Genomic DNA, 26,889 nt, shown 5'->3' with positions numbered 1-26,889 from the left:
GCTTCTTAGATGTTGGAGTCTGGGAGGATAAATCAATGGAGGTTTCAGCTTGGGAAGCCAATTTGGAACAAAAGGCAATGTAAAAACACTGAGCTGTCCCAAGGGCCCCACAAAGTCCATTTGCATCTTGTCTGTATGCTCCATGCAAGGGAGTCTAATTCCAGCACTTGCCAGCTATTAGCACGTGCTAATGAGGCTCCTGCAATTCCAGTCCAGGGTGAGGACGGCAGGATTCCTCACGGAGCAGTGGGAGAGGGGTTCTGGCAATCAAGGAGCCATCCTGAAGAGGCATTTCTCCTCTGGTTACCACTAATGAAAGCCTCTTCCTTGGCTCTTTTTAAATAGCCTCCCTTTAAACCCACCATTTGTGGTGGGTCCAGTCAGCCAGCGTGGAGGCAGGATGGGTTTCAGGGACACTCACAGAAGGGTCACAGGGAGGGTCACAGGTTTCCTGCACTGTAACTGCATCTCCTTCTGGGCAGTCCTTGCCCAGACCAGGATCCCACTGATGCTGGGACACTGACTGAATAGGGACCCAGAAAAATCATCCACCTTCACCACCATGAGCTGGTTATGTCTGTAAGTGAGACCTGCAGGAACTGGAAATGAGAAACTGGGAAGCACTACGTGCAAAGACTTTAGGGTATTTACACCCACACTCCCTGTACTTAGGCTCAGTCCCATATGCAAGGCTGTCCAACCACCTAGGAGAGACAGGAACAGCTCTGTGTCCAGGAGGGACATAGTCTGATGCCCATTTGGCAGGTTTATCCTGTACCCTGCATGGCAGTGGCAGCCACCAGGTGACCTCTGTGCCACAGACTGTAAAGTGATTTCATTGCAGTCACACCCTGGCTGTGATTTCCTCCTTTGGTTCAAGGAGACTCATGCCCCTTGCAGGAGTGGTGGGAAGATGCCCAAATCCTGCCTTGCATGGACAAGGGAAAATGACCAAATCCTGCTCTGCACAGCACAAGGAAAATACCCAAATCCTGCCTTGCATGACACAGGGAAAATACCCAAATCCTGCCTTGCATGGCACAGGGGAAATACCCAAATCCTGCTCTGCACAGCACAGGCAAAATGCCCAAATCCTGCCCTGCACAGCACAGGCAAAATGCCCAAATCCTGCCCTGCACAGCACAGAAGAAATGCCCAAATCCTACCCTGCACAGCAGAAGGGAAAATGCCCAAATCCTGCCTTGCACGGCACAGGGGAAATGCCCAAATCCTACCCTGCACAGCACAGTCCATGTCAGGACAGCAATGCTGGCAGGCCCAGCTCCACACACAGCACAGGCTCATCTCACACAGCACACCCACCACGTGAACTCTGCATTTTGCCTGAAAAGAGCAAGCAGCATTCAGCTCAATCAGAAATGAAAGCAGAGCCCATTCTAACAGAAGGGGAGGGAAGGAGCCCCAGCTCTCCTCTTGGACACGTCACAGCTCCCCTTAGGACCAAGCAGAGCTGGGAGTGCACAAGACAGGAAGAGGGCTCTTGGAGAACAGAAGAACCTGCTTTAAGGACATGACACAGAGCTACAACAACAAGGAGAGAGAGAAGTAGAAAGAGACATACTGGAGAAGCTGACCATTGCGAAATGCTGACACCGGTCTCCTGTGAATTCGATCGGACACCTACCGGAAGAGAGAAAACCAGAGAGAGAGAAACAAGATAGCAAAATGACACCCAAACAGGCTGAAGTGAGGCCCCTTCTGATCCCTTCCACGGCTCCTCTCTGCCTGCTTTCAGCCTTCACCCTTACCTGCAGCCCTAAGCCCTACCCAAAGCTGACACCAAGAGCCATCCCTGACTAGAGCACTCTACATCCACCGCTGTGCCCGGGAGGGTTTAAGTAGTGTGGTGCATTTTTTGTCTTCAGACATACTTTGCTTAGGATCTGGCATGTACAATCGCAAAGGCAGTTTCTCCAAACATCTCTGTCCGAAGAATCCATTTGGACATCTGGAGGGGAAAAGGGGAGAAATCACAGAACATGTCTGGCACAGTTCTTGAGGCTAAGGTCAGAAATAAAAAGTGCATTGTGATGAATGGAAAAAATAAAGGTTTTACATGCGTATTTACTCTTTGCTTTCACCTGCCAGGCACCTGCCACATCAGTGCTCCAGCTCTGGTTTAGGCCTGGGTCTTCAAGCAGGCAGCCAAACCCCTCCTGCTCTGAACTGCTCTGCCCTGCTCTGCCTCCTTCCTTCCCACCTGCTACAAGCACCAGCTGGCACCAGGAAGACTGAGATGGGCTGGATGCTACTTTCAGAGACTCCGTGGAGCTGCTCTGCAGACTGGCAAGAGGCACCAAAAGCAGAGCAGCTGCTGAGGCGACAGCGAGCGCTGGGTGTGGAAAGCATCTCCCCGTGGTGACCCCAGAAGTACCAGGGGTGTTCTCGGGGTGGTTAGAGAGAAAACACCTGCAGAGTCTCTGTGTTAACAGAGAGGAAGGGACAGAGAAGAAAGCTGAGCTGAGCTGAAGGGGTCTCACAAGCTGTGAGAGGTTCTCTCGGGCTCTGTGCTGGCCTGGGTCACCTGAGGGACCGGGGTGCGCCAGCCCATGGGCACCAGCTACACATTCACGGGATGCTCAGGTGGCAGGGAAGGTGCCCTCTGCAGTCAAGGGCCACCAGGCACTGGCACCAGCCCATGAGCAGCTCCCCAGAGCACTCCCCAGCTGAGCCAGGTTTGGGGAGCACGTGGGCAGGGGTGCAGCAGGAGCTGCAGACCCACCCAGGGTGAGCAGCATCCTCTGCACTGCCACCCTCTGCAGCTGCAGGTGAGCCTGGGAAGCCATGGGATGGTCAAACACTTCTCCCCCAGGCACTTGTCTCCCTCCCTCACTTCACATCTTTTCTTCTGGGTATTTCTTGGATAGTCCTGCACAGGATCCCTCAACTCTCTCCCTTCTCAACAGACCTCTCTTTCCTCTGAGCTTAACAGGGCTTTATCTTTATGGCATTTTAACATCTTTTTTTTCCAGCTTTTTGTGAGTGGAGCTGCAGGCTCTGCACCTGGCACAGACCTTTCTCACTCTTGGATGCCACCCACAAAATCTCACAGTGATCTGCAAGTGGTCAGCAAGGAAGGGACTGAAAGACACCTCAGTAAAAAACAGATGAATCAGAGGCCAAATCTGATGTCAGTGGCTCAGCTCCTGGCCAGGCCACTTCAAAGGACAGCAGGAGGTTGGAGCAGACACAGCAGTGTCAGGCAACTGCTCCCAACCTGTGCATCTGGTGGGGGATGGTCCAGGTCCATGTCCATATCCAGGTCCAGGTCCAGATCCTGGTCCAGGTCCAGGTCCAGGTCCAGGTCCAGGTCCAGGCTCCATGCAGAAACCCTTGATTTTTAGTAGTTGTACTTCATCATGGACATCCACTGACCTGGCTTTGGCACTTGATTTCTTGCTGGATTTCACTGCAGTTTGGGTAGGCCTGAGCTGTGCAAAATAACCTGCTGCACCCTCACTGCCATGGCCAAATGTGGGTCAGCATCTGGGTTTTTGGGACCTGTGCTCACACCTCTAAGGAGAAGTGTGTTGGGCCATTTGTGCACCCCAAAATGCTCATGGAGAACTTTAGGGCATGGTTCTGCATGAGGCTGCACTGAGCTCTCCAGTCATACCCTTCAGTTTCTCAGTACCCAAGTCACTTCTGAAACTGAAAATTGAACTCCCTAGTCAGGGAAATATCTTTGAAGAATTGGCACTTTTTTCTCATTCTTGGATGTTCATCTGGGGGCACAGGCAAGGGAGATGAACCAGCCATACCAAGCCAGCTCCCAAGGACAGCTCAGCCCAAGGGGTCACCATCAGACATGGGGCCTGGTGGCCTTCCCTGCAATGAAGCAGAGGAAGCTGGTGCTGGGAAGTGGAGAAAATGCCCCGTTGTCAATTGAAAAGCACAAACCTGAGGCACTGGGTGGCAGAGATTCAAAAAAACAGCCCCAGGACTGGAGAAACCCTTCAGAGATGGCACTGGGCTTTGAGCAAGGAATCCAAAAGAGAAGGTGTCTTCCCAATCCTTCTTTGAAGTTTATTCATCACCTCTGACAAAGTCAGGAGCTTATTCACAGAGTCTTCAAGGGAATCCGGTTTAGCTTGCAACGTGCTTCCCATCTGTCTGGGATCTGACAAATCCTGGATGTTGTGAGCACACCAAAGGGCCTCAAGGGTGCTGCTGAACGAAGCAATTGTCCCACCCACCCCAAAAAGGGGTGTTTTGTCAGAAAGGAGCTAAAATTACCTCAGGTGCACACCTGCAAGAGGTCAGCCAAGGCTGGAATTCCAGTGTGACTGAGGCTGCATGAAAGACTGAAAATTATGGGAAAACTGGTGGAAGGAAATTAAAGCCCAGAGAAAGGAATTGGTAAGAAGTGAAAAAGCAAAACAAAAAGGTGTCAAAGAAGCTTTGATGCCATGACAGCTACCATACAGCCCATCTTCAGATCTCTGCAGTCAGCCAAGCGTGGGTGGGGAGAAGAGCTCTCAAGACAGAAGGCAGTAGACAACTGCCTCCCTGAGTCTAGGACAGCTAGGATTTTCATCTTGAGTTACTCAGTGATTCAGCACAGGGAGAAGTGACAGGAAAAATGCCCCCCTGAACAAGAGCACCTTCTGTCACCTCTCAAGCTTGTGTACAAGCTGTCAGGACACACTGTGCCACCCCTGCATACCTGCTTCTGGCTCCTCATAAGAAGGCTGCAGGCAGAAGCTGTGACCAGAAGACCTTTGAGAGCATGCAGTGCTTTTGGTTCCTTTTTAAAAAAATCTGCCTCTAACTATTAGGCTGCTGAAGATGATTTATTATTTATGACTGTGGCCCCAGATGTGACTTCAGGGGAAGAAATTTCCAGCACGCTTGGCACATGGTTCTCCCAGTCTGGACAGGAAGAGCAGTAGAGATCATCCCTTCTGCATTAAAATCTGCTGCCTGTGCTGAGGGCAGCTCTTCTGCAGTGAGGGATACACCTGAAAGTGAAGGCTCACTGCAGCTGAGAGCTGTGAGCTGGTATTGATCATGGCATCTTTCTTCCTGCACGTTTGACTCCAGAGGTTCTGGCTGGCTCAGCAAAACCAAGTCCCTCCTTCTTTGGAAAACCCCTGCAGGGGCTCCACAGGTGGTGGACTTCCCTCCCATATCACCTCTGGAATTTATGGTGCACTCACAGAGGCACAATGGGTCTCTCCCAAGGGAAGAGGACAGGGGTATGTCTGCAGGAATGGTCCTGGGGAGGACAAGGCTGCACCAACCCCCTGCAGACAGCACCTTGTCCCCTCTCTAGCCTGAGTGGAGACTCCCAAAACTGCCCTTGCTTAACTCCATCTCTCTGTGTCTAATTGCAGCCTCTGAAAATTACTTGCAAATGCCATTGATAAAACTGGTCAGGGATTTTTCTGTCCAGATTCTGTTTTCTGTTATTGCTGGAAAATATCCCATTCTTTTAATTTTGACCTTAAGACCTTTCCTTTTTTGAATAACCCCATTTTGAAAACATCTGCAAAATTCTGCTCTTGGGTTCAGGATGAATTGCAGTGAGATATTTACATGGCAACAAAAATGCAGTAAGATGATCAGTCAAATAAAACATCTCAAAAAGCACAAACCAAAATAGTTTGGATGACTCATTTTTATGATGTTTGCTGGGCACTTATTGCTGAAAATTGAGGAACTTCGACATTTTGCCCCATATCAGGCAGGGCAATAATTATTGTTAATTATTATTTGCTACTTTTGTCTTCCTGCTGGAAGCAAAACTTTTTCTATCCAGCTGTTGCTCTAAATCTTACAAGGGTAGGCACATTTCCTTTGCGCCCCCAGATCTTATTTTAAATATGCCAGATTCAGTAGCTCTCATAAAGGAACCCATGCTAGAGAAAAATGTGAATGAGCAGGTGCTTCAAAATGACATGATAAAGACAAGCCATAGCAGAAGGACACAATGCACTGAAGTAAGCAAATTGGGGGAAAAAAATGTTTTAAGTACGTTGCTTTCTTGTGGGAAGGGCTGAAAAAGAAGACAGTTCTGTCATTGTCCCCTGACCAGACCCAGATGATCAGGCCCTGGAGAGCCACAAAAGGCTGGACTCCACCAAATCACTGATGGGAAGAAGAGAAAGCAACCAGAATAAACACCAAGGCCTTCTCCAGAGCAGCTAACCAAGGCATGTTTGCTGCAGAGTGGAGTCCAAAGCTCAGGGACACGCACTGCTGGGCTCAGTGACAGCAGGATCTGTGTCGCTGCCCTCCCTGAGCCTTTGCTGCTGCAGGATCAGCTCCCACACTCTGAGGGGCCTCAGGGGGCTGATGCAGTCACAGGGCATTGAGCTGCAGGCACAGAGGGGCCACTTGAACCTGCAAAGGGACCTGATCTCACCACCCAAGACAAACAGCATGCAAAACCCAAGGAACGAGTCCTGGCTGGCTCGGGGCATTTGGAACAGGATGTGGAGATTTTCACCCCTCGCTCTTCGCTTCCAGGGACATTGCAACACCTCCCCACAGGGCTGCTCCTACCCCCTGGCACAGTGACATCCCTGTGGCTGTGCAAGGAGCAGCTGGTGCTGACCAAATGCCACTGGGAGGGGTGGAACAGCTCCAGCTGCCACAGGGCAGCTGAGCAAACAGTGCTGCCAGGGGGGCCACGGCCACACAGCATCCCTGTGACAGTCACACCTTTGGATGGTGCTCTGGGAAAGCACAGGGGAGCTGGCAGCGTGGCCAAAACTTCAGGATGATCTTTCTCTTTCCTGGGAAAATCTGCAGGAAACAATGTGCTTGGAGGAGGTGAACATGTGATTTTGAAAACTGGTGACTTGGATTCATCAAACAATTTTAAAATGATCTGATCTTTTCTCCTTTTGCTTTGTTTTGTTTTTTATTCTCTCCTTGACTTTCACTTTTTGCCTGGTCCAGGCCTCTGACCTGCCTCCCCCACGTAAGGCAGGGCTGTCACCCCAAAGCCAGGCTGTCTGTTTATCTGTCACATTTGCAAATGATCCAGCCTGATTCTTGTGAGCACAACTGGTCCAACGTGAGGTGGGCGTGCTGCTCCATAATACTCTTTAAGTCTTCTGATCCCACACAAGATCCTGACCCAGAGCAGATCCCTTTGGTTCCACTGAGCACACACAAGAGATGTGAAGAGCATTTCCGTGGGCAGAGAAGGCTCTGCAGTGATGAGACCTCACTTGCCTGCTTTGTTTGGCTGGGAAGACCCCAACTGTGCCTCATGAGTGCCAAGACCTAACTGGGGAAAAGAGCATTTCTGCTCTTTGGATAGCACAGCCCTGTGGGGCACCCAGCAGCCTCCAAATGCTCTGAGCTGTGCCAAGGGCTCTCCAGGATGGAGGCAGATCCAAGAGCAGAGGCTGCCAGTCATCCCAACGCTCGGTCTGTCTGGGCACAACATGCCAGGCACCACTGCTGCGTGCCCCAGCCCAGCTCAAGGCCTGGAGACCTTCTTGTGGGCATCCCCTCTGTGCTCTGCCCACACCTGGCACTGCCCTGCAGTCCAGCTCCTCAGGCCTCTCTGAGCAAAATGATCTGGAGAAGCGCAGAGAAATTCTTCCTGTCCAGATCCTGGAGCTTTTTAATTTACAAGGGCTGCTGAGTCAGTTCTGTCTCTGTGTGGCTCTGTCATTTCCCAGGTTTGTGCAGAAAGTTTGCAGAATATTTGAGGCAGGTCCCACTTCTCCCATTTGACTTCCAGGTGGTCTGTTTGCAGAGTCAGGATAGCAGCACAGATTGCTTTATGTTCAGGTTTCCTTTGACCCCAGCATGTGTAGAATTGACTTCAAATTAAGGATGAAATTATGGAAGAACACAATCCAGAAAGACACAATTTCTGGAACAATCCAAGTCCATTCTGGGCTCTTCCTCAGTGAAGAAAATGCTTTTTCCAAGGTCTGTCTGAAGCATATTAGAAAGGGAGGGAGGCAGTAGGATTACAAGCAAATACTTTGTTCCTGAGGATTTAAAAGACCAGGAGGAACACATTTCTGGGAAGCCTGTTATAAAATAATAATAAAAAAACCAGCTGCCAATTTAGGCAATATTTGTTGCAAATCAAGCATGAACCACATCAGGAGAAGAAATTATTGGAGAACTCATCTGCTGGTTTTGGTCCAGACTGCCAGGGGGAACATCTTCAGGAAGGATTTCCTGTGCTTCTGGGCATCTGCAAGAATGGAACCACCCCCCCCCCCCCCCCAAGAAGCTGATCACAGGCTGGTGGCAGGCACTGAACAAGAGCAGTCCAAAACTCTGGTAGCTGAATTGGAAAGGCTGGGAACATCCCATGGGTGCTGGGGTGGGGGGTAGAACCCCCTGAGCATTCAGTGAGGGAGGGCTGGAAGCTGGCACAGGGGCCAGATGATCCCCCCGAGGTCCTGCTGGCTCTGACTGGAAGAGTGACATGGAAAGGGCACATGGAGACGTGCTGTGCTCCTGGCTGGAGCTGCTCACGTGGCTCTTGCTGATCTCCAAAGCATTTGAAGAGGTTGTGAGCAGAACCTACTGATCTCTTCCATTCTCCATGCTCAGAGGCACAGTGAGGCTGAAGGGCCAAGGCTGCTGTTGCAGAGATCAGAAATGAACTTGGAGGCCTGTGTCTTTGCCTCCTCTCCTTTCTCCTGCATCTTTCACAAACCACAGCAGCAGATCTCCTGCCTTGGTGCAATGAGGAAGCCATGGAATGTCTCAGCTCTTTGTTTGCTGGCAAAGGTGAAATCTGTTCATTCATCAGCATCTTCCCCAAAAATCACCCTTGTCATTGGGAGAGCCATTTTATGGGAAACACTTTCCAGCTCAAATGCTCCTGCATTCCTCAGTAGCTATTGTCCTCTAGGATCCAGAAACTCTCAAATGACACCACTTCAAAAGCCAGGTTTTCTTATCTTCAGTCTGAGATTTAATGATGGAAACAGCCAAGGAGAATGAGCATCCAGGGATGTCCTCAAGCAGCAAGATCAGAAGTGACTGTGCTGTGTGGAAGGCATTGGGTCCCCTAGGTTTCTGAGAACATGGAGCCTCCTTTTCTGGCAGATGAGCAGTGACAGTGCAGACCTTCCCAGCACCTCCTTCTGGGTGACACCTTCCTGCCCTTCCACACACGCCTGCTCAGTTCCCATCTGGTGTTAGCAATTGGTGCCTTGGAACTCCTCAGGAAAGGATATCATTTTACCACCTGCAGAGTGAGGAATTCAGGCTTTCAAATGATATGAAATAATTAGGTCTGTTTGGTGTGGCACATAAAATCTTGATGGAATCCATCACTGAGTGTTCCCTCTGTTCCTCATCTGTCAGAGCAGCCTGGCTGGAAGGTAGGCTGGAGTTGCTTTGGTTAAAACAATCTAGCTGCTGAAGACATTTGACAAGTACCACAGTATTCTTCATTAGGAAAAAGTGATTCTTATGCATGGTAGGGGTTCAGGTAACTCTTGTTGTAATTAGAAATTGATCCCATTTGAATCTTGATCTGCATTTGGGTCCTTCCCAAAAGAAAGAGCCTTGAAATCTGTGCCTCTGCCATGACCACATTGCTTACAGATATTGATTCATACACTCCTCCACACTTCAAGGGTTCAGCCCTTCCCAGAATGGAAAAATTGGAATTTCTGGGGCTTTCTGGGCTGTGACTTTAACCATCACTTGGGTCTTCTCCCCTGCTTCCTGTGGGGAACACTGACAAGAGGAGCCCACGGTGCCACCAAGAAGCCAATGGCAGTGACAGCTACACCAAAGCACAGGGCTGGGGTGGACCAGGGCTGCTCCCACTCCATGCACACGTGGGAGATGTGGGAGCCACAGATTCTGGTTTCTGTCCTGCCCAGCTCTTTCTGTGTCTAAGGGGTGAGTCTGGGAGAGCTGGGAGATGCTCCTTCCACCCCAGCTGCACTGAAAGCCAGAGCACAGGAGCTCAGCAGGATACCCAAAGGCCCCATGGCCTTTTCTGCTGCTCCCTGCAGAACCAAACGAGCACTGGGACCAGAGAGGAGCTGTGCTCAGTGGGATCCAGCCCTTTCAGGCTTTCCATGGGGGGTGAGGGCTGTGCTCAGTGCAGCCTCCAAGGCCTGAGGAACCTGATGAGCATCACATCCTGCAGTGCTGCTGGGTGACATCCACAGGTGTAAATACCTTTGGCTGTGTCTCCACTGAGAGGTCTCTGGGTTCCAAGGGGAGAAAAGTGTCAGCTCTGGGCTTCTCCAAGCTGGGCAGTGATGCCTGGGTCACCAGGGGAGCTCAGAAGAGGATTCCATCTGCTCAGTGAGGGCACACCCAGGGCACCACGTCCTGCTCACTGTGCAGGAGCCCAGGGGCAGGGGCAGGTGAGCTCTGGGCTCCTGCACCTCCAGCACTGGCAGTCAGACTGCACAGCTTGTCCCCAGGCACTATAAGGCTTGGGGGGTGAGGTGTGAGATGCCATTGGGCTTTCTGGCTCTGAACCAGGGGTGAAAAAGTCTCACATCCCATTCCAAATCCCTGAGGCTGTGCAGCCCCACTTCAAACTCTTCAAAGCTCCTTTTAAGGATTACTTAGTACACGTCTCTAGTTTTTCTTGCAGGTTTGAGGGGGGAAACAAACATCCCACAAAGTGGCCACAAAGCTGCACAGAGAGGGGAACAGCTGGGGGTTAACCCTGGGCCCATGAGACACAGGAGAGGTCTGGGCAGGTCTCAGCAAGGGACCCCTCCAGTCATGGGGAGGAGGAGGCTGTGCCCCCAAAAGTCTCCCTGATTGGAGGACAGGACGTGTCAGCTCAGGGAGAGCAAAAGGGACCCAAATTTCCTTGAAGCTGCAGAGGAGAAAGGGGAGAAAGGGAAAAGAAACAGCCTGGACAAACACATTCTTAGAGGGAGAAAAGCCAGGAAAAGTGAACAGTGACACACACAGAAAAAGGAAAATACAAATCCTTGTCCCCCCACCCCTGCCCCTCTAGTGCCCCTTTCTGAACCTGCACAGCTCAAACTGCAATTGCCAGGAGAATTTCAGAGCTCCCCCCCAGTCTGGCAGTTGCACAAAGGTCTCCTCTCCCTCAGCCAAGAAATTTCCATATTGACACAAGAACTCCACTCACTTACTTGCACGACAGCTGATTAATGCCCTCGATGTAGTAGCACACCCCTCCATTGACACAATAGGACTTGGCTGTTTCGTTGCATTTTCTGGCATGCCCGGACCAGGAGGAGAGAGTTGTGGTTACTGAGGGGAAAACAAAAACACACAAAAAGGATATATTGTTATTTCCTTTGTTTGGCAATTCTGCTTCCTTAGATGATTTTCTACGAGTTCATTTGCCAAGGTAAAAACCCCAGAGCTACAAACCTTAGCCTGTGCCTCCAGACCCACCTTCAGGTCCTGGGGCTGCAACTTGACCCTTCCTTTCCCAGCAAAAGGGGCCAAGTGAGCGAGGAGTTGAAGACTCATCCTCCTCTAAGCAGCCAGCATGTAGAACAAGATCATTTTATTGGCAAGCTGTGGGGAAGTGCCCCTTTCCCACTGTCCTTGGCCCTCCCTCATGCTGGGAATGCTGTGCCAGCAGGCAAGCAGGGGTCAGGAAGCAGAGGGGCTGCAGAGCCACAGAGTCCCAGCGATGTGCTGCTGAGACCTGAGCACCTCAGGACACTGGAGCCAGACCCAGAGGTGCTGCAGGGGACTTTGCATTGCTCCACACCTCTGCCAGTTGTGTTTTCAGAGGCAGGAGCGGGTCTGGCACAAGCAAGAACAGCTCCATCTGTCCCTGCCCTCTCCGGAGCCTTCCTCTGTCCTGCCACAACTGGGCTGCCCCAACAGCCCAGCAAAGTGCAGCAGGAGGAGCCAGCCAACATGACTCCAGTTCCCTGGGATACAGCTGCTTTTCCAAATCTAAATTCCTTTCTAGAGAAAAGCTTCACAGTTCTGTAAGAGACAAGAAAACCTGCAGCATTTCACTGTAATTCCTGTCTTTGGGAGGCTCTGATAAACTTACAGCCCAAAGCAGAGTCTCCAAAGGTAAAACAAAGGCTTCCAGGAAGGAAAACATCAGTTGTTAGAGCACTGATACAGGTTACAGATGGTGAGCAGCTCTGGCGAATGCAGACCCATCTTCACACAAGTGTAAGAAGTGCTGGGCACTAAAAAGCACACATTTTTTACAGCTGAATACTTAAGCTCATTGAAAATGGTCCCCTTTCCTGGACTACCCACCTTGCTCAGACTCTGTCACAGTTACACCTCCAGCAGTGTGGTCCTGCCTACTTTGCAGCACCTTTTATGCTGCAGCCAAAGCTTCTGAGGAGATATCCTCTTCCACCCTGTTTTCCAAAGCAAGAATGAGCCTCATGGGGAGGTTTGTGACACCATCACTGAGACTGCATCCTCACTGACCCAGGACTCGAGGAGGAAAGCTTGAGCCAGAGCCAGGCAGGAGCCAGGCAGAGCCACAGGAGGAGCAGCAGGGCAAGCCATGGCCTGTCCCAGAGGGAGCCAGGGCTGCTCCCCATTCCTTGGTCAGCCCCTGTGCCTATCCCAGCCTCTGCAGGGGCTCTGAGGCTGCCTCTGGCTGCAGGACACATGCCAGAGCCAAGGGCTGCATTCCCAGCTCCTGCTGGGAACATCTGGGCTCTCCCAGGCAAAGGAGGGCTCCCAGCACCTCGTGAAGCCTCTCACACGTGGGTGATGCTTGGCACTCGAGTCTGCTCTGCCTCTCACACGTCTGGGGCTCTCTGCAGGGTCTGTGCCTCTCCAGAGGAGATTCCCTCCGGCTGTGCCCACCTGGAGCACCCCCACTGTCACCTGAGCACGGCTCAGGGCAGGGCCCAGCTCCCTGCTCAGTCCCATGTGCTGTCCCAGCCATTGTCTGCCATTCCCACAAGGAAGTGGATGCCTCCCACTGGCTGACAGGCCAGAGCTATTTCCATGCTTTGCCTTGAATAACCATTGCCTCTGGCTCTGTCTTTTCACAGTTATCCAGGGCACAGCAAGCTGTCCCAAAGTGCTCTGCTAACGAGACATGGAAAACACTCCAGCAGAGACCCAAAGTGCTCACAGCCCTGGGACAGAGCTGCTCCCTGAGGGCACGTCCTGCAGCCAGCTGGGAGCCAAATGTGGACAGCAGGGTGCACACACTGGGGTGCTGGAGCAGAGGATGGTTTGACCCAGCCTCCAGTGAAACCCTTTCAAAAATCTGAATCCCACACTTCTGCAGGAAATTCAGCACTCCCTTCCAGTTAAGATTAATGGTAACTAAAAGCCAAAGCCATTACGAGTCTGTGTAATTTATCTGAGGAATGCAGACTCATTATATAGACAAGACTTTATAATTTATACCTTTACAAGATAGTGGCACATTTCTGCTCAGGAGAGGAGAGCTGTGGGTCTCTGATAAGTGTGGGTCTCTGCAAGGGTACCTTTGGATCAGGGAGCACTGAAACTTCATCAGCCAAAGAGCTGGTGCAAACTGAAAGGCACAAGGATGAAAAACAAGCACAGGCTGCAGGGAGCTGTCACCCCTGCAACCATCAAACACACCACTTGGTAGCAAGCAAAACGATCCATCTGGCAAAGTCTCACATCATAAACCCTACAGAGAATGATTCTGGAGCAAGCCTTGCCACAGCAAGAGAGGGGCAGAGAGGGAGAACTGAAAACAGAGCCCAGAAACCTCCCCATAGGAAACATCCCAGATAAGAAGATGCCCAACCCACCAAGAAAGGTGGATGGGAAGATGCAGTGCTGTGTGATGTGACACAGGAGGATTACAGTGCTCATCAGCCAGAGATTGCATGGGATCTTCATCCCATAGAAAGAGATTTGTCTCTTTTAAACAGGTAAAAAAGATCCTGATGTGATTGAGGCTTGGGCATGTTGGGCACTTCTAGGGGAGGGCTGTCAGTGAGCTGTGCCTGTCAGGAAAATACATGGGTGATCAGCTCCACTAGAAGCATCTTTTGAATGTCATTATCCTTCCAACCCTGTTTCCTGCAAGCACCTTTATCCCAAAGTGTTTTAAAACCGAGCCATGGAATCACCTTACTCCAGTCCATTTGTCAGCACAGAGATGTGGCAAAGGCCACAGAGAGAAGCAGTTCCCTGCTGAGCAGAGAGCATCAGGAAATGAGGCCATTTCAGACTCTAACACTGGTCAAGCCAAAGCCCTGTCTTGGCCCCAGCAGTGGCAAAGCTTAAAAACGAAGATCAGTGATAATTTTCCTGAGCCCATGCAGGATGGGCAGCTCAGAGACAACCCAAGGCAGCCTCAGTGTTGTCACAGTTAATGGCCTTTGCTGGATACTTCCACCAACAAGTTTAGTTGCTGTTTAAATAAATCTAATCTTCTAATACCTAAAATATTTGTGACAAGAGCTCCAGTGCTTTGAACACAGAGTGTAAAGCCACATCTCCATTTTGATTATTTGAACCTGCCCTTTTCTGGCCTTTGTATTAGAAAAAACTTCTCTTTATCTCCACTTGTTTCCCCTGTGCTACCTGTGGCATTACAGGCACAGCCAGCATCTCCCTCCCTAGCTGGGAAGAAATGATCTCATTTTATGTTTTTGTTTTGGGTCATCCCTGGTTCTGTTTTTCTCTTTGGAAATAGTGAGATCATACTGCACAGATGATATTTATGGGACATTTATTTCAGTCATAGGAATTCCTAAAAGGTTTTTTTGAGGTTTGATGCACTGAATACAGATCTGTCTCTCATAACCCTGAAATCTCACTGCTGTGTGGTAACACTCATTCTAGAGCCTTCCAAGGTGCCTGATCACCCTGGGATGCTGCTGCAGCTGGGATTTCACATTCATGAGAGCAGCTATTCAGGGAGCAAGGATGGAGAGACCTGCCAAGCTCCATGGGAGGACAAAGGGAAGTAAAATCTCTCATCAGAAAATGGTAACTGTGCCTGGGTTGAAGCGTGGCCCTCTGACACCACGTGGCTGCAGATCACACACCAGCACCTCAAAGCATGAGGCCAAGGGAGATTCCAGTGGGTTTCCACCACACTGGGGGGATCATTCCCAGGTTCACAAGTTTCTTTGTGTTTAGCTCTATTCCCCATCAGCCTGGGCCACCGCAAATACTTGAACAACTGCATGCCTGGTGCAGATTCATCTGGGATGTTGGAGGCTGGTGAAGTGAACCTCACACAGTTTACTTACAGCTCTGTACCAAACACTGTGCCTAGTGATCCACAGGCACAATTACTTCCCACAGCTATTCCACATTAACTGCTGTACCACACCAGGCAGATTTTACCCCCCATTGGCTGGTGTGGCAGAATAAGTCCTTCATTCAGCCTCCAACACAACTCCATCTATCCCAAATGACTCAGAAAGTTGTGAAATTGCTGAGATGAGTGGAGAACTGAATAAGCAAGGGAGCAGTTTTGGGTGGTAGCAGGGTGGAACAGGACTCATGAAGGCAGTGGGGTGGGATGTGATGAGATGCTGTGCAGTGACACCAGTCATGAACCAAGAACCTCCCCAGGTACTTCAACAAATTAAAAGCAGAAAACCACGAGTGTGCATGAGGCAAGCAAGTGGTGACATTTCCTTCAGAGGGAATAAGCAAGGTGCCCCTGAGATACACAGTGGCAAACTGGTCAGAAAGCCCCTGCAGGGTGGGAGAAGGGCTGGAGCAGCTCAGCCATCAGGTCAGACCTCCAGCTGGTCGTCAGTCCCAGGACTGAGAACAAAGCAGGAAGGAGGGAGGAGGTGAGGACAAAGAAGAAAGGGAATAATGAGGTGAAGAAAAGAGGTGAGGACAGGGAAGAGAGGGCTGGCTCTTGATGATGTGTTTGTGAATGATCTGCAGCCACATTTTATTGTTGCTGCCCCAGCCAGTGAGGACAGAGCAGCATAAACACATGGGAGATTCAGAGCACTGGAGTCATTCAGAGAGTCTATTTTCCACCACATGCCTCAGTTATTCTGGACTATCATCAATGACAGGGCAGCAGAGGAGAGAGCCAGGGGCAGTGACTGTGCCAGGTGGACTTCCCTTCACACAGCCCATCGACGCAGAAAGGCCATTAATGATTGTGCAGGGATTCTTACACAATTCCTGCCACACACGTCATTTCACCTCTGCAGGCAGCTCACCAGCCTGTTCTCAGAAGTCTGGTGAAATACTCCCCCTGCAAAGAGTTAATTAATGCAGCTTGGACTATAAATTATAGTTAATTTTTCACGAACTACAGCTACTGTCGAGGAGAGCAGGGAGACAGCGATGGTTTTGCCACTCCTTTTCTTCTTTATAAATAACTTTGGCTGGTGGGTTCATAGAGTACAGACACTTTATTCTCTCAATATTTAGACATTCAGTTAGACAGATGAACTCAGCTGGTTGGAGAGTGTATACAGATTGCCTGCTCTGTATATGCCTCATGTACTTACTGATAAAACACAGAATGGCTGAGGTTCCTCTCAACAGAGTTCATCCAACTGCTTGTTAGAAGAACATGGATGAGAAGGTGTCTGGCCAAGATATTCCTCGGTTGTGGGGCTGTAATCCTGGCGTGAGCCACACTAAATCCATGATTTACGCTGATTAATACATGGAGGGGCTGCTGATCCTCACCATTCCCTCTGTGGCAGATTTCTGTGTGTCTGATACGACACCTCCTCCTGCAATAAACCTGAGCAGAGCCTGGATGCTCCCCACTGTTATCTGTACATAAAATCAGAAGGGCCTGTGCACACTGGGGTTTGCCTGACAGCAGGCTGGGGACTCTGGAGCTCATAAAAATTCTGCTCCTGTGTGTTTATTCATTTGGAAATGACCAAATATTTACCCCCGCATTTTATTGAAATAGATCCTGCTGGAATCATGTTTCCAGTTCCCGAGGGGATCATTAGGATCAATAGCTGCACACTAGGAGCTCATCCCAAGATACAAATACCAGACTGCAAGGCACTCATCTTGGAGCATCAGATGCTGCTGATCAAAACAGCACAGGTTGCATTCCCCACCTCTCCCATCTGCACTGCTCAGGGGTTTCACTAAGAAACAAGTTTAAAGGTTTCTGAGCACTCAGGGGCTGCCTGTTTCCATGGGACAGGCAGTTATTGCAGGGGCAAAGTCCTGTGTTATTGTCAAGCTTCTAGCTGCTCCTCTGGAATGATCTATGCAGCTTTACAAGGGAGCCCTTCCTATGCTCTTCTCTACCACAGGGGTCTGAAAATGCACATGACAGCAGCACAGCATTTCATTTTCCCAAATCCCCAGCATCAATTGTAATAGCAGCAACATGATACTTCAATGAGGGGATTTGTTCAGCAACCTAAAAATCCTTTCACAGAGCCAATGCCAGCGTGAAAGCTTCGCAGGCAGGGCAGCTGAAGCCCAAGAAGTGAAGCAACACACCAGGATCCCAGGATGGAGCCAGAAGAGCAGATCCCCTGGTCCAGAGCCCAGTTCTGAAGGCTGGGCTCAGCCTCAGTGCTCCCAGGGGACACCAGCTCCCACCCCACACTTCATCCTCCCCCTCTTTGCCTTAGAGTCTTTACACCACATCTCGAGTGGCAGCTGCGTGACCACTTAAAAAACACCCAGCGTGCAAAACGAGCAGTGAGCAGGATCTGGCAGCTGCCAGGCACCACACAGCTCTGCAGAGGGGCAGTGAGATCTCACACCCACCTCGAGGCTCCGTGCCTGCGTGCGTGCAGGTTCCGCTCAATTACAGCCCCACCTCCAGCAACAGGGCTGAAATCATCTCAGCAAAGACCACACCTGGACTTATTTTTAGTCTGATATTGAAAACTGCTCTGTTCACATGGCCAGACTTCTGCTCTGGGCTGGCTGGACACCCTTCACCTCCAGGCCCAGCACTGTGCTCACACCTGCAGCGCTGGGGGCTCCAGGAGAGCTCAGTGGCCTCCGGCTGGAGGGGCCAGGGACTGCCCAGCTGGGATTTCACATTCATGAGAGCAGCTATTCAGGGAGCAAGGATGGAGAGACCTGCCAAGCTCCATGGGAGGACAAAGGGAAGCAAAATCTCTCATCAGAAAATGGTAACTGTGCCTGGGTTGAAGCGTGGCCCTCTGACACCACGTGGCTGCAGATCACACACCAGCACCTCAAAGCATGAGGCCAAGGGAGATTCCAGTGGGTTTCCACCACACTGGGGGGATCATTCCCAGGTTCACAAGTTTCTTTGTGTTTAGCTCTATTCCCCATCAGCCTGGGCCACTGCAAATACTTGAACAACTGCATGCCTGGTGCAGATTCATCTGGGATGTTGGACCTTGATGAAGTGAACCTCACACTGTTTATTTACAGCCCTGCAGGTACAGAGCAGCTCAGCCACCAGCAGGTCAGACCTCCAGCTGATCTTCAGTCCCAGGACTGAGAACAAAGCAGGAGAGTGGGAGGAGGTGAGGACAAAGAAGAAAGGGAATAAGGAGGAGAAGAAAAGAGACCAGCCCACTCACAGGCAGGTCTGCCATGGTCACCCATTAAAGGCCAGGCCAGACTGGATTTGAGAACAGGTTTGGGGGTTGGTTGAATCATAACCACATGGTCCTGTGGGGTGTGGAACTCACAAAGCACAGCCACTGAAATCATGCAAGTCCATCAGGCCAAGCTCACCTGGCAGAGACAAAGTGAGGTGAACATTTCCTACACCCAGCCATGCTGGGCAGCAGGGAAGGGGTTAAACTGGAGGGGATTGCCTCAATGGCTCTACACCAATGAGCCTACAAACAGCCCAATGGCATCACCAGGATGACTGCTATGAAATCTGTGGACCCAGACTGGTGTGTGGAGAGTTAGACTCAACTGGAGAAAAAAGGACTGTTTCAGCTACCCTTCCCACAGGGGTCTCTAGAGGGACTCTAGGGAGGGCTTGTGATCCCCAGCAGATGAAATAAAGGCCCCAAAACTAAACCCAGAGAGCCCAGCTTTCATTCAGGTGCTTCATATCACCCCCCAAATCCTCTTGCTCCCAGCACAACTCAGAACTGCCTGTTCTGCTCTTTCTGCCTGTTTCCCCTTCTGTGACCCTGAGGCTCTCTCTGCTGCAGAGCACCCTCAGCCAGGGCCACTGACAGCCCCCAGAGGCTGCTAAAGCACTCAGCCAGGCACTCACCCAGCTCCAGGTGAGCAAGGAGCACGAGCAGAGTCCAGGGGAGCAGCTGCAATGTTGGTTTAGAGCACCTGCCCACCACTGGCACATCCTCCTGCATCCTGACAGCAGCCAAACCACGCTTCCTCCACCTGGCCTGCGTTCTCTCCTTGCCCTCAGGGCTTCACCTGCTTGTTGAAATCAAGGAAGGAGCTAGAGGAGAACTCAACAGCAGAAAACAAGCACAAGGGATTACCTGACCTTCTCAAAGACTTGAAACTTTATCTTACCTTTGTAAAATTAAACTTTGAGAGGGTTTGACTATCTCTGTCCTGCATAAACCTTCCACCTCAGAATGCTCTCCAGGTTTCTCTGACCCTTCTTCCATCTCTGCCTCCATCAGATTGCTCCTGAATGTCAGCACTGGTTCCTGTCCTGTTTACCCAACATGTGCATGGCCACAGACTCCTGAGCCTTGCTGAGCTGTCTCATGCTGCTCTGTGACAGGATCACATTGCCATTCTGGGCTCTGGATGTTGAAATGAGCATAAAGAACCTTCCTGTGTCAGGGCACACGATCAAGTTACCACATCCCTGCAAGTCCTTGCCTGTGAGCAGAGCCACTGGGACCACCCAACTGCACAAGCTTAGCCTGTGACAAGCACAAAACAGTGTCTCATTTAACATTTTCACCACCAGTGAGGCTACTGCAGCACCAATGGAGCTGTGTGGAACCTCCTGCTCTTCACAAACCAGGTACTGGGCGCATCAGTGTTTAAATCCAGCAAGTGAATCACAAGATTTCAGTGAAACAACGAGAGCAGGGACAACCCACAGGTGACTCTGAATACAGACATTGAAAAGAAATGCAAGACTTTTACAAGAATGAGATACTTGTCTGCTCTCCAGATCATCCCAGCTTACATCTCCATCACCTCCCCAGATGCTGTACACACGTGCAATTCTCTGATACAACATCCATCACCATAAAAATCAGGGGATTCTGAGTTGTTCAGATAACACTTGGGAGATATTGCAAAAAAGGAATGTGAAGGAAAAAGGGAGTTACAGCCTTAACTCTGGGGACTTTTCCATCTCTTCCCATCATTAGCAAAAACAAAAGTGAGGATGCACCCACAGAGGAAAGAAGTTTTCCAAAAGGAGAAATTTCTGTGTTTTCTTTCTGAGATTTTAGGAAAATAGCATTAATCTAATATGATGCCAAAAAGTAGCGTGGATCTCTTCTGGTGAAAGCAAAGGGAAAATCCTGGGGAAGGATGGTGTGCCCGTGGCATTAATGATGCTGTGTCTCAGCTTGGTACCTCTAGTGCAGTGCAAGGCTAAGCACTACACAAGAGCACAATTTAAGTGCAGTTTTCTAATCAGAAAAGCTTTTAAAGAATACCTGGCCAGTGCCTGCTGTGGCTGCAATCAGATTTCCTTTAAATTCATAAAAGACTGAGCTTTCAAAGGAGAAAACATCCCCATAAAATCTGCAGAGCAGAACTGCCAACAGCGAGGCACAGCCAGCTGTGCTCTCAGCTCTGGGCATCTGCAACTGGGATGGAAACACAAAAAAAAAATAAATCCCTGCCTGCTCCTGCCTTCCCAGGGCTTTTGCCAGGATCCTGGTGGGCTCCCAGTGGGGAGAGACCCCCTGACACAGACAAAACACCCTCCACCAGAAATTGCTGAGCCAATGTCCAGGCACCAGGGTTCTAATCTACACTTGTATCCCCTCCTTGATTTTTATTGCTCTGTGCCCATTTTCTACTGCTTTTGGGACAACTGAGTAGGAGGGAATGCTAAAAAGCATTTCAGCCACAATAAATCAAATTAAGGATTTGGGGAAATCTGTTCTTGCTTTCTGGAGACACAGAAAAAATGGGATGGCAGGGCATGGATGGATTTTCTGCAATTTTCCTATTACCTATGCTTAGAGGACTTGTGTCTTTTTTCTTGTACTTCCTACATCCTGTTTTGGTTTGATCAACTATCCCCCCCAAAAAATAACAAAACCCAAACACAAAACCAAAGTGAAAAAAGAAAACCTTGTTAAATCAAAGGCCATAACAAGCACATCTTGCAAGTACCAATAACTCCATGTACTGAAAGAGCTGGGAATACTTGAACTTGAGTTGCAGTTTTAAGTACCATGTTCTTCAAGCTGCCATTGCAATAGTTATCAAGTTCTCCCTCTCCAAGAGAGACACCAGCAATATAAATCAGATTTTTTTTTAAAGATCTATGGAAAGAAAGACCAGTGGCTTTGGGAAAAATCAGACAGAAGGAGTGATTAATGAGGATTCCAAGAGGCAATAAAGCATTTATGCAAAATGTCTCATAATAGCAAACAAATTAGGGGAAAGCAGCTGTATGGGGGGAGTGGGGGAGAGGTACTTACAATCTTCTTCCATAACAACTATTTTAGTTTCTGTGGCTGGTAAGACTTGTGGTGCTTTCGTTGTTCCTGGGGAAATTAAGGTAAGAAAGTAGTGAACAAAATGTCTCTTTTGAGCAGAGCAGGGTGGGCTTAGCTACTGTGGGGAGGAGCAGAGGGGCAGGTGCTGCTGGGGGCACAGGCTGGGGGCTGCCAAGGTGTCAGTGCTGCTTTAGGGCAGGGGTTGGGGTGACAGAGGCAGGACAAGGAGTGTCCCTGCAGGGGATGGCACAGGGCACGGTGTCCCCTCGCTGTGAAGGGCCTCGTGTCACCACAAAGAGGCAGAGATGGCTCAGGGTTCACCTGGCAGGAGATGAGTGAAAATGTGGGAGGTGTTCTTGGCCCTGAAGGCCACAAGAGCACAAAGATGGGATGGCAGGACGTGGTAGTGGGGAAAATGGGGAGTTTAAGAGAAGGTGGGGTTTTCTGAAGAGCCTCCACCCCACGGGAGGTTCTGCAGCACAAATTAGTGCTCGTGCAAGAGCTGGAGGAACAGGAAAGAGATGAAGGAAGGACCCCAGGTATTAGGGGAGACAAGCACAGGGAGGGAATTCCTCTCTTTGCACCAGGATACTGGGAACCCCAATGCCCACAGAATGCTCTACTCAACCCTGCTGGCAGCACCAGCACCTCTGGAGAAGTCCCTCACACCCTCTGGATGCACAAAGGAGGAGCCTGGGCTGGGGCTGCAGTCCTGCCAGAGACAGGGGTGGGACATCCACAAAGAGCTAGAAGCAGAAAGAGTTTTTTTGTACTACTTGATTTTCTCTGCAGTGCTTGATAAGGGGCAGGGCAGTTGAGGAGATACCTAGAAATTTTTTGAGGAAAAAAAAGAATCTGAAACAGTCACACCTCAGCTGTGCCCTCATGGCCATGTCATATCAACATTAGACTATTCAATCATGAGAACTGGGAAATGGGATATTTTTCTAAGAAAGCATCTAATTTACTTCAAAGTCATAAAGTCTGCAATATATTGCAGTATATTTTGACTAAGTCCAGAAGCATTTCCTCAGAAAATAACACCCTCACAAAGTTTCTCAATGCAAAAGCATTTATTTCTGAGCTGGGAATTTTATGGAAATGGTGGAATTGTAGAGGAGGGGTGAGGTGAGGGTTTGGCTGAGGGGTATTTTCTAAGTGCCAAGGGGTCTCTGCTCTGCAGCCACTCTCTCTCTCTCTCTAAAGATGTGGTGGTTTTGGTGACTTGCAGCAGATCTGTATGGCTGAAAACTGCTTTTCTGAAACTGAAAAGTGGTATTGGAATAGAGCAAAGAGCACTTTGCAATGGAAACCACAACAGGATCAGTGCTAAGGATCCTGGGGAAGAAGAAACAGAGAACAACAACACATGTGTGGACTCAGGTGCCCTGAGGAGTTTTCCACTGAAGGGTATCACAGAAGAAGGGAGCTTGCAGAAGTGAGGAAAGCTGCAAGACCCCAGGAAGGCCCAGCAGTGAGGGGAGAGAACACTCCAGGAGAGCACGTGCCTGCATACTGGGGACTGCTGCTTAACTCTGGGTAGCTGCAGGGGAAAGAGGGAAAGAAGAGTGGTGAAAAAAGGTGAAAAAAGGGGTGACAGGGCTACAAAAGCCTCCAGGGATCAGCATCACCTGGGCTGCCTTGCAGGGGCTCAGCTGTCCTGGCAGGTGGTCTGCAAAGAGCAGCAAGGTGTGCCTGCAGCTGAGCAGTGAGCCAAGGGCAGAGGGGCAAGGCAGCTGAGAGCATGGAGCACCCAGGCAGGGAACCCACCAGATTCACAGCGAGATCTTTGTGTGCCTTCCGTGGGTTTTCACATCTTAACACACTCCTGGGCAGCTCAGGAGTGAGCTCATCCCTGCTGGGAGGGTCCTTGTCACACAGGGTGGCTTCCTGAGCACCCTGGCAGGTGCTGCCTGCCCTGCATTTACCAGGTGTGCATTTCCCTGCTCTGCATTTACCAGGTGTGCATTTACCTGCTGTGCATTTACCAGGTGTGCATTTCCCTGCTCTGCATTTACCAGGTGTGCATTTCCCTGCTGTGCAGGTCAGGGCCCTGCAGGCAGCAGGCACTGCTCAACCACACTCCTCCTCCTGTGAGAGGGGTGCTGGTGCTGGGGAAGGAGCAGCACAGGAGGCAGACAGGGCTCTGATGGCTGCACACAGGGAAGGGAGGTTGCACATGCAGCTCCCATCACACAGGACCAGTTTGTGTGGCGTGGGACAGCCAGAGAGGGAGGCAAGAAATAAAACAGGAGAGCACTGCCTCAGTTTCTTACTCGGGACACCTTTCCTATCAGAACTGGAAATAAACCCAGCAGAGCAGCAGGGCTGAGTTCACAGACACAGAGGATGGAGGCAGGGAGGTGTGAGCAAGGGTGGCCTTCCTGCAGACCCTGCCAGCCCTGGGAGTGAGCAGGCAGGGCGAGGCTGTGTGATGCTGCAGCTTCACAGAACAAAAGATTCAGGATGGCAAACACGCTGAGGTTGAGAGAGAGAAAATACTGCCAGAGAGCAGCAGCAGACAGCTACCTTCCCTCACACTGGGATGAGAACAAAATCCTGGATCCCAGCAAAGGGCTGCAGAGCCCAGAGGCAGAGCTCAGCTCACAGCCCAGGCTGCCACAGTGCCCCATGTGAATGGCAGGAGGAAGAGCTTAGGAAATACAGCCACCCCCTCCCAGCTCCTGGCAGCCACTGTAGGGACTTTCTGAGCCGGAGGGTGCATCCAAACCATCGTGTTAAGCAATGTAATTATTATGACCAAGATAATAATAAAACCACCTAACCTCAGACTCCATCCGCTGAGCTCTAAGAGATGGAGCACACATTCTAGGATGAAAACCAGAAGCAACTTCACTCATCACAAAGCTATGGTCTAATTACTTGTCTTCTGGTGAGTTTTGCTTCTCAGAAATTCTTTAAAAAATGAAAACATCAAGCCCACCAGCTTTCTTTCCTCCTTACCCCTTTTTTTAAAAAAATACATAGACTGTAAGTTTATTTAAAATGTAAATTAACCACATTGCCAGTGACAGATAACAAAGATAAACATTTATGCTAAGCTGCATTTTTCTTATCTCCCAAGATTGTTTTACTCGATATCCTGAAAGCATGAAACAAAATACAAGACAGACCATGTGCAGAACCTTTCTGTGGAATGGCACACAGCTCGAGACATTTGCTGGCTTCTTCACTTACCACTTTTCACATTCAGGCTGCCTTTTGCGGTGTCTTTCCCTAAAACGTTCTCGGCCTCGCAGCTGTACTCCCCAGCATCTTCAAGCTTCACCTTGTTGAACTGCAGTCTGGAAATCTTTCTGTTGAAAAGTACAGCAGACATTTCTTACTCGATTGCTGACCAACCTCATGAAGTGACAACCATTCCTGGCCCAGGGATGCTGCCTGGAGGGTCACCCCTGCTCGACAGGATGGGCTGCCTGAGCTTGCCGAAGAGGCACTCGAGCCTGGATAGGATTTGGACAAGTCCCTTCCCAGGATTTGCTAGGTGAACATCTCCCTCTGAACCCACTGCCCTGAATGTGTTGTGTGGTTTGGTCTGACACCTGCTCTCATTCACACAGAAAGTCTCGTGAGGAGCTGAGGCCCAGAGTCCCAGCACTCCAGCACAGGCTTTCCACACTGGAAAAAAGCCAATTTATTGATGGACAGTGGGATCTGCCTGCCAGACAGAGGTGTGGAAGGGAGATGCCTGTTCTGCACCTTCTCAGCAGGGATGCTGAGCAGTCAGTGCTCCACCAGCTGCGTCCAGCAGTGCCACACACTCAGCACAAACACCCACAGCACCCAGGGGGACTCACCCCTTGCCACTCTGCACATCCACTCCCTGGGGTTTGCCCTGGACATATCACTGACAACTTCAGCTCGACCTAAAAAAAGGGCAAGCACCTTGTGTCCCCCAAATCCACACTCCAATGGACTACAGACATGTGTGGCTGAGCTGCACACACTCATCTGAGCAGCCAGATGTGCCTCCAAAGAGCAGAGAGGGTGGGTGTGACAAGTGCCCGTGCCACCTCCCAGCCCGTGCCACCTCCCAGCCGTGCCACCTCCCAGCCCGTGCCACCTCCCAGCCTGTGCCACCTCCCAGCCCGAGTTGCTGCTCCACGGGAGAGGGAGAGCTCGAGAGCTCTGCGGCAGAGCTCTGCGGCGCTGCGGGAAGGAGCATCGCCTTTCCCACTGGCTATGACTCATTCTCTGGGATGGCTCTGACTAACAGGCAAAATCTTTTGTTGCCCAGCTTAACAGGGATCTATAGGAGCCTTCAACACACACTGAGTGCCACTCATGAGACCACAGTGGGACTCCCGCATGAGACCCTCTGGTTTACTACATTTTCTTCCATTTTAGCCATCTTATCAAAACCCACCCTGACTGCTCTTCTTGTGAGAACATCTCTGTTTGCTCTCTACCCCAAGCTTTTACCTCAGGTCTGTGTCACTTTATTTAGAGACTTGGAAGTGCTGCCAGCTTTAGAAAGAGGTCCCAGTGGCCAATGTTGCTGAAGGCAAATATAATTCCATTTATGTGGAAAATAATCATTAGCCTCGGACATAGCTGCAATGTTACACGTGTCATCCGAGAAGGACTTTTCTTTGGGATGTGCAAATCATTGTCCATAGGAAGCCCTTCACAGAAGCACACTGGCATCTTTTTAACACCCTGACAAGCTGTTCTCCTGGGAGGCACGGCGCAAGGACACAGCAGGAACATCTCACTAGTTATATTAGTAAATTAAAAGCACTTGGAGATGACTTGGTAGAGCTCCCAGGAAACAGGCACTGCCCTGTTTTACAGGATGCGGTCAAGGGCTCAATTGCACGAGCTGGGGCCACATGTGGAGCAATTTCTAAATGGATGTTGACAGTAGGCAAAGACCTCTTGAATCCCTCTGACTGTAGGTCTCCCCTAATCCATTTGTGCAACACATTCCAACATGGGAGCCTAAATCAGAGGGGTGATTCTGCCTTGAATCACCACACAACACCCTTCTCTGAGTGTTCTCAAGTCTCTGAGCATAGCCCTGGGCATGGTGGCCCTCACTGCTGTGCTGCCTCTGGAGTCAGGTAATGCACAAGAGAGAGGCACTTAAGGACATTTAAGGGCATCCAGTGCCTGTTGCTGCCCCGTGCCTGTTGGCTCCTGCACCTTGCTGGGAGGCACAAAGGGTGCCTGATGGGGGCCTGGGCTCAGCTAGGCTGCAGCACCTTGTTCAGGAGCATGTCCCCACTCCCTCCATAGAGGAAGGTGTGGAAATGCTCATCAAAAGAGCGAGATGCCTCCAGAATGCAGCTCCAAGCCTGCTCCCAGCCTAGGCATTACTTTCTCCCAGCTGTCTCAACCCTCTCTGCCAGAACACACCATTGGTTTCACAAACCAGGCTGCAGTGCAG

At 50.4% G+C, this 26,889-nt stretch overlaps 1 protein-coding gene across 7 annotated transcripts in view; it reads right to left on the bottom strand.

Annotated features, from left to right (window-relative positions):
- NRG2 (neuregulin 2) overlaps positions 1-26,889 on the bottom strand; it is an 85,959-nt gene that overhangs the window by 20,956 nt on the left and 38,114 nt on the right. For 3 of the 7 annotated variants that reach the window (XM_050979728.1, XM_050979732.1, XM_050979733.1), the window contains exons 3-6: positions 24,678-24,796; positions 21,462-21,527; positions 11,094-11,214; positions 1,893-1,969 (exon numbers count right to left, since the gene is read on the bottom strand). In XM_050979728.1, the coding sequence (XP_050835685.1) occupies positions 1,893-1,969; positions 11,094-11,214; positions 21,462-21,527; positions 24,678-24,796 (383 nt within the window). Of the gene's footprint in view, positions 1-1,582; positions 1,642-1,892; positions 1,970-11,093; positions 11,215-21,461; positions 21,528-24,677; positions 24,797-26,889 lie in introns of all 7 variants that reach the window. The other 4 variants (XM_050979730.1, XM_050979734.1, XM_050979729.1 and 1 more) reach the window with 3 other exon arrangements.

Source organism: Serinus canaria, chromosome 13 (assembly GCF_022539315.1).
Source record: "Serinus canaria isolate serCan28SL12 chromosome 13, serCan2020, whole genome shotgun sequence".
Taxonomy (NCBI): Eukaryota; Metazoa; Chordata; class Aves; order Passeriformes; family Fringillidae; genus Serinus; species Serinus canaria.
Note: the sequence above shows the minus strand (reverse complement) of the source record. Positions and strands in the feature narration are given on the sequence as shown.